This window comes from Trachemys scripta, chromosome 11 (assembly GCF_013100865.1).
Source record: "Trachemys scripta elegans isolate TJP31775 chromosome 11, CAS_Tse_1.0, whole genome shotgun sequence".
NCBI lineage: Eukaryota > Metazoa > Chordata > Testudines > Emydidae > Trachemys > Trachemys scripta.
Genome location: NC_048308.1, coordinates 37,099,671 through 37,107,865, shown reverse-complemented (window position 1 = coordinate 37,107,865; position 8,195 = coordinate 37,099,671). Strand labels below are relative to the sequence as shown.

Sequence of the window (8,195 nt, the reverse complement as noted above, 5' to 3'; positions counted from 1 at the left end):
GCAATCTATTAGCAATTTTAAGCAGGCTAACAGGTCATTACTCATTAACAGACTCTTAGTTTAACACAGATGACAAACTGGGTGTGTTGTTTTTATGTCCACAAAGCTTTGAAATTAAGCAAACCCCCACAGCACTGCATATTGGGTATAGCTAGTGAAGTTAGTCCTACTTTTCTCAATGTTCCCTCTGTCATGAGGGTTACTTCTGCTCCCAAATTTAGGAGCTCTGTGCATATCACAGCATCTTGCACTTTAGTCCAAAAGTACAATCTTCTGGCAGCACCTTTTGTGATAAACTCTCAGAGACAGATTTCCCTGAACTCCCTATTAGCAGTAGAGGGGGGAAAAAATAAGACAAAAAATGGATTCACCTGACACATGTCCTCCTGTGGGCATTTTTGAACTATTAGGAGTTTGTTTTCCTCAGTCATGGAATTTACCCTGTATTATCAGGTCCCAGTCAACTATCTTGGGAAGGTGGTTCCTGTGTGGCCACTTTAGATCTGGGGGCTTCTTGTTTCTATCCTCTATCCACAAGGAGTATGGTAGGAAGACAAGGACATAAGCTCTAGTTTGTCATCCATCACTTGGACCATCTACTTAACATGGGCACTATGCCCTTTAATAGTTTCTTTTGGCCTTTCCAAGTCCTATCACCTGTATTCTGACCTTTCTTTGGCCATGTCAGTTGGGAAGTCCCCTACTGGCTGAGACTTTACCTCCTTGTCCCTGCTTCTTGGCGAATGGTTTCTTGTTGAAGGTTGGCATTTTGCCTTCTAACAATAGCTCAGCTTTTCCAATCTCTAGGGCATAAACACTGCCTGGCACATCAAAGGTCTTTTTTCTGCCTTCTTGGACAGTACCTCTTGTCACCTATACCTTCTGGGTCAGAGTGACTGTTTCCCTCATGGGGTTTTGCTTGGATCTATAATCATCTTCATTTTTTCTTTGACATAGGCTGGTAACTTTCCCAGATACATCATCTTCAAATGAGGGGGCTGGTCTGGATCCACCAGCATTTAAACAAATTAGCTTTATTTCATCATAAAAAGGTGCATCATCCTTACAAAACAATCTTATAAATCAGAGCAGTGGGACTTACCTCATTGTAGTGATTGATTAGCTCAAGACGTGACTTTTCAAAGTTCTGGCTGATGCCTGGGGATAAAGTGGATAACCAGACCTGGGGTTTATGGTTAAAGTTCTCCTTAAAAACCTCATCTTATTGTTTTCTGAAACTCCTTCTAAAGAAGCTAGGGAAGTAATATGCTTGTTAATTTGAGCTCCCTTCTTATGGGGGAATTGAACTTATCAATATATGTTTAGCTTCCTTAAAATTTATTTACCTGGGACTTGAGCTGAAATGTACCCATCCAAGGAAAGGGCTAGATCCACCTCATGAGCATCTGGGTTGCCTTGGGCTCCAGAAGCTGCCACAGCTCTTCTTAACCTCCACTTAAGAGTATCCCTGTCTGCCAACAATTCATGGTTCTCCTCCTCCACCTTTCTACGTTCTGCATTTTTTTAAATTCAACCTATTGTTCATCCCTCTGAAAGCCTGAGTTGCTTTATCTATTTCTATCCCTAGGTTGTCTAAAGTCTTGCTTTCTTTGACCAGTTCTCCATCAACTTTCTATTCAATAGGGTGCACCCATAGGGAATATGAGAAGGCATCTTCCTGCAATATAGAGCCTGCCACTGTGCCTTTGATGATCCAGCTGAGGGTCTCCTGCAACTGATCAAAATCTTGTCTTTCCCATTTTCATAGAGAGAGAGAGATGGAGTTTGACCTCTCTGGCCAAACAGTCTATAAGGAAGGGACTTAGCTTCATGTTTCTAATGAGCTGGCTGACATGTTTATGGGCCGGAATTAGTTCACACGCTATCACACTGTGGTGTTGAATACGGGTGGGGACACTAGGTGGAAGGACAGCTGAAAGATGCTTAACACTCACCATTTGATTCTTCTGGGTGAGGTGGCTAGCTGTCTTTTCCATGGCTGCTTTGGGTAACAGTTCTTCCTCTGAGTTGAGGGAGACAAAGTTCAGCGTCTCTAACAGATTTCTTGCAGGTGAAGGCAAATCACAATGTGTGAAGCTTATCATCTCACAGCTTTATCAGAACTCCTAGGAAATCCTCTGACTTTTGTCTGGTTTGTTTGACCAGTGTGCCAGACCTCACCCTCTCTCCTCTTTCAAACAGGAAACTTCAATTCCTCACAGTGTCTATTTAGGAATACAGGTGATTGGAAAGGAACTTCCTCTCTTCTCTTACTGAGCAACTTTCAGCTTGTTAACTCTTTACAAACCTATCTTATGTATAGGTACACTGTTCAAAAACACCTCTATCATACCTTCTAAGGATTTCTCTCCAAATGACTGACAAGCTCCTGACTGACTCACCAAATCCATAGCAAGAATAGGATTGTTAGGGCTTAAATCAAATGATTGTTTAATTAAAGCCCCTTTAATTACATTTTTACCTTATCAACCCAAGATGATTTTTAGTGATGTGGGGTAAAATTTCCTCTGCACCAACATTAATTTATACTATGTGCCTATATGCATGTTATTATTGGTCACCCCCAACCCCTCTCTAACAGGCTAGGACAAGTTTTTCCTGGGAGATAGTCCTGCCCAGCTATTCTCTTAAAGAAAGAAAAAGAAGAGAATTACTTAGGAAAAGAAAAAAGACCTGTTTGACTTGCTGGATTCGTGGAGTTTTAGAGTCAGTCAGGAACTGCAGTTTGGTAAATCAGGCAATGTCTTCTGGCTCAGGTACTATCACACTAGCTGGTACTGTCTTTCAGTCAACCAGCTGTTTTTTCTCTCCACTTTCCTTGGGACCAGCCCAAGGGAAATAGAAGCATTGGACATCCAATTGTGTTAGGGCCAGGGCATGGACAGCCTGGCCTAGGAGTCACAGCAGGAATGGGCCGAGGATCCAGGAGCCAGTTACCATGAACTAGCCTGGGTCAGAACTACAGGAGATCAGAGACTAGTGACAAGCCAGAGGATCAGAGAACCATGAGACAGGTGTGAAGAGGCAGGCTGAGTCAGATTAGCAGGAGGTCAGGATCACACAAGATAGCAGGAACCAAGAGGCAGTTACCAAGAGTAAGGCTTAGATAGGATACCAGAAGGTCAGGAACAGGAAAACACCAGGGAGGGAGAAAACTAGCTGTTCAGACAACTTCCTGCCACCTCTTCTGGCTTCACTATGGTCTGCAGCCCAATCAGGAGTCTTGGAGCTCTCCCAATCAGAGCATGGGGCAGATCTTAGGTCCCATTTGGACTTTATGGGCTGCAGTCCCAGCTGCTGTCTGTGAGCTGATGAATGGAGGATTGGAGTTTGATGACCTCAGGAGGAGCACACTTCTTCCTCATTTTCCTGATCTTTTAAGGTTGAGATTAAAGTTGGTAACATCTCACAGGGCATTCCCCCTGAGAACCTCTGAGCAAATCCGGGGATTACAGGTTTCGCACCCCAGCTGCATTGTCCAAGTGTGGTCAGTCTGACCCTTGGTCTATTCTTCAGGCCCTCCTTTCCAGGGGACTGTTTCTTTGTAATGTCCACATATTCACATGTTTATCTCATGCAAGCAATAGGTGAATAACAGGAGTGGATGTTGTTAACCAAAATTGTTTCAACTCCCTTTATTTGGGGGAACAGTTAGGGCTCATAAATGGCTTCTTAACCATTGGGTGCTGGCAAGTTTCCTGGTCTTAACTTATGGTCCATTGTCATTTGAAATAGAAAAGTTGTCATTGCTTCTTATTCATTAACACATCTGATGCTTACACTTTTTCAAGACCTGAGAGACCTCATGTGAGAAAGCACAGTAAGAAATTACAGAACTGTTAGTGCAGTTGGGAAACTGGAGAACTGTGTGTAAGGTTATTTCACTCTATCAAAGCCCAAAGCCAAGCTGCTTCAAGAATACTTGCTGAATCCCATTAACACAAACCTATTAAAAATATGTGTACCTTACAGTGCTTAGTGTGGAAGACAATGCCACAGCTTTATAATGCAGATTTAGGGCATCATTACTTCTCTCAGGCTAAGAGACAGAGGTGATTCTCGCTGAATGCCCAAGGCTCCCAGTGAGCAAGTCTGACCCTAAGCATTACAGGCATAATTGAGACACATTCAGATCTATTTGTGCAATTCACTCTTGGGCCCTGCTTTGGTCTTTCGAAATAGCTGAACAGACCCTCACTCACCCAAAACTACTGCATTCTGTTTATGTGAAGTTTTATGATACACTGACATCTAAGCTACGAAAGCATGTTAGATGCATTAGAATAAGAAACACCCAGGAAAGAAAACAATCTCTTGATCGAAACTGGGACATTTAAGGACAATGGTGGAAATGGTAGAAGGAATCACTTTATTCTCATTGAACGCTTGTAAAGGAGATTAAATCCAGCCCACTCATCTCCAACACTTGGCACGCTGACACCATAAGAAAGAATGTCTTCATATTTTAGAGAACCCCCCCTTGCAAAATTAGATTTAATCTCCATAAAACATGAGGGGCTTGGAGGGCCAGATGGCCTAGTGGTTGGTGTACCTGGCTTCCCGCCCCTGCTTCTATACTTCAGAGTTCTATAAAAATGTACAATTAATTGACTTTGCCCTTGCCCTCCAGAAGAGAGCAGCTACAGGCCATATTTTAGGACTTCTCATGCTGCATCTGGCCCTTCTGCCCTACCTCTGTTGCCCTACCTCAGCATTAAGAAATGAGCAGATTTCCTCTTCTTGAAATATTCTTTGCTATACCATCAGGCCATACAAGCATGTTCTTAAGGGGAAACAATATCAAAACTCAAAACCTTAAGTACCTATTTCATCCTTGCTGGGGTGTGTACAGAGGCATCCTTCTCTTCCTTTTTATGGTTATTAAATAATATATGCAACTGAATGATAATGAGAGGTGGTGAACTGGGCAGTTGTAGTGCAAACTTCCTCACATTACTCCATCAATATGCTCCAAGCCTAAATTAGGGAAAAACTTCTAGAGAAGAGAGGGTAGTTCAGACTTAATGCCCATTCAGTCTTTTACCTCCTTTTGAGTTGTCCAAAACGAGTGTGAAGTAGGGACACATGAGTTTTTGTGATATGGACAACCTTATCCTGTCCACAAGGAATAACTGACACCACTACTTAATTTCACAAAGGCCAAGAAAGAGTGTGATAATTTGCAATCACTATTGCCCTGGGCTGGATCTAAGCCATTTTCTACAAGGCTTTGATAAATAAAAGTAACATGAAATTTTGTAGCTAGTTCTATCACAGCCTTAGGTAAAGATGACTAGTCATGGTAGACAATCCAAGAGATCTTTGTAATATTAATTGCTCACCACTTTGAAATTTGGTTCTTCTCTGAAACATGACCGTAAAAATGGCATTGTGGGGTTCCACATTCATTGCCTCTCAATAAATTCCTTATCACAAGTGTGCTCAATACAATCTAAATACCAAAAGTTTCCAAATAAAAATCTGCTCTGACAGCCCTGCAAACTCAGCCTGGATTCTGAGAAACAAGCAGAATTCTCTTCTTCTGTATCAGCACCAATAAAAAGAAATAAAATAAAATTCTGCAGGACAAAACTTTGCTCTCCATCAGTAGAGCTTAGTAAACAATTCTGTTGATATACAAAGAATAGAATTCCACTCCCTTTCTCTTTGCCGCATTAGTTCTGCAGAACTAACAGGAACACATAGTTATTTCAGCCACTGAAGTTAATGAATCTAATTCTCAACACATAGCAAGCAGATCTCCTGGGTAAGAAAGTGCCATTTTTAAAGTCATTTTTCAGAGTAAAACCCCACTTACAGGCTACACCCTATGCTTTGCTGAACAGCTGATATGTGGTTGGCATAAGTCCAGGTATGGGGACAAACATGTCTTTAAGCATCCTTAGTGACTTCCCAGGCCTGGGACCAGTGGGCACCAGTTCTGTCCAGAGTCTGAAAGCTGCTATCTTAGGCCAGCTACAAACAGACTCCAGGAGGTGTAGGGGCACCCTGTCAATGCTCCCTCTCCCCTTGGTACTACCTGCACCAAAAGCCATGATGGGAGTGCTGTAGGAGCTGCTAAGCTATCCCTATGCCATGGGAAGATTTTCCTATGCAGAGAAAATCCTCCCAGGTTCATTTAAATTTGGGTTACAGCTCCTTTGTGCTTCCCCTTTGTGCTTTCAAATGAATACAAAACAACAAAGGGGCATACAAATATCTACAAATATTTGACAAGTATCTTCTACATCTTATTTGCCAAAACATATTTTCATAATGAAAGCTTAAGAAAAATAAACTTACAAAAGAAATAAAAAAGCTCATAAATAAGACAACACCGACAGTAACAGATATTATGCATGCATACTTACCTACACGCACAGGTAAAATGTCTTACCCAATTGATTTCTCTCACTTATCAGACTTTACTTATATGAGGTGATGCTCCCATAATGATTTGAACAAGTGTACCAAAATAAACAAGCAAAACATTTATTCTGTTACATTTAATAACTTCATTAATCAACACATTTGTTACACTGAAGAAAAAGCAAGTAACAATTAGGCGCTACAACAAGAACCATGGGGTCATATAGCTACTGACATTAACAAGGGGTCCTGAAATGTTAGGAGCGAAAAAGCAACACTATACTTAAGTGTACTGGTGCATGAAACACAAGATGGTTACATGTTTACTGTGACATGTCTTCTGCACACAAGAATGCTGTATTAAAAAATATGAATGTTTTTCATGGTTAGACTACAGAAAACATAAGTGTTCAGTCCAAGTCTTGAATGCATTTTTTCACATCATGCTGTCTACTGCTTTTTCTGCTGCATTCCATGCCACTTGAATGTGTTTGTTATCCTCACTTTGCACACCAACTGAATGCCAAATTGGTACAATTTACTCTTCTTTATTACTTACATATATTTTCTGATTAACTTTATACCTGACAAATCTTAAACAGCAATGTAAGTTTTGTCTCCAAATCTGGCCAAGAAACTTCCACTGAAGTTGTACCCCCTTATGTCAGGGCTACTGTAATTATCTAAGTTAAATTGTGGGGGAGTGAGGTGGGAGAAGACAGGGTGCATGAACAGAATTTTAGCAGGTATTTCCAAAGATATGGTTTAATGACAACATTTTGTAACACAAAATATTTGTTTGAAAACCTGTTTGTTTGATTTCTTCCAAGAAGCTGTATATTTATCTTTAAATTTTAAAGAGGCTTTTTACCCCAATTCAGAGTCTTACCAGCATTGTGTGAAATCATTTGCTCTGCACAATCATTTAGGAAGATTTTATTGCCCTGCTGAACTGCTGTCAATGAATTTTGAAAGCACAAAATTCCTCAATAAAAATTCATGTCTTTGCTCAACTGATGACAAGCAGCCTAGCTTTTCATCTACCTGATTGCTCCAACAGGAACATTTTTTAGGAGTTACATCTAAGGAGATCAATTCTGTCTATATCATCAAATATGCTATGGAACAAGACTAGGCTGGTGAAGTGGCTCTCAACCTTTCCAGACTACTGTACCCCTTTCAGGAGTCGGATTTGTCTTGCTTACCCCCAAGTTTCACCTCACTTAAAAAACTATTTGCTTACATAATCACATAAAAATACAAAAGTGTCACAGCACACTATTACTGCAAAATTGCTTGCTCTCTCATTTTGTTTTTATGAAATTTTACTTTGTACTGACTTTGCTAGTGTTTTTTATTAGCCTGTTGTAAAACTAGTTAAGTATCTAGATGAGTTGATGTACCCCCTGGAAGACCTCTGTGTACTCCCGGGGGTACATGTGCCCTTGGTTGAGAACCACTGGTATGGTGGGCTGTGTGTGAGTGGGGAGGCAATCTATATGCAAAAGAATGCAGCAGTTTAAGAGGGAGAAAAGTGATAATGATTAAACAGTGCATTTTAATATGGTGTTTAAAAAGTACAGAAGAATCAAAATAATCAACCTATAGGGAGTATAGAAGAATTACCAAACTGCTATACGTTTTCATCAGAATCACCAGAACTTTCTTCTCCTTCATCATCACTGCTATCTGAACTGCTAGTATCCTCTTCACTGTCCTCACTGCTTCCTTCATCCGTTTCTTCACCCTCTTCATCACCAAAATTCTGTGTACTTTCTAAGACATACATGTACAAAATATACGTT

The 8,195-nt window shown here is 40.7% G+C and overlaps 1 protein-coding gene across 6 annotated transcripts in view; it reads right to left on the bottom strand.

Annotated features, from left to right (window-relative positions):
- Positions 1-7,734: 7,734 nt before the first annotated feature.
- Positions 7,735-8,195, bottom strand: part of ERICH2 (glutamate rich 2) — a 47,255-nt gene continuing 46,794 nt past the window's right edge. For all 6 annotated transcript variants that reach the window (XM_034785377.1, XM_034785378.1, XM_034785381.1 and 3 more), the window contains one exon: positions 7,735-8,166. In XM_034785377.1, the coding sequence (XP_034641268.1) occupies positions 8,024-8,166 (143 nt within the window). In that variant the 3' untranslated portion in view covers positions 7,735-8,023. The remainder of the gene's footprint in view (positions 8,167-8,195) is intronic.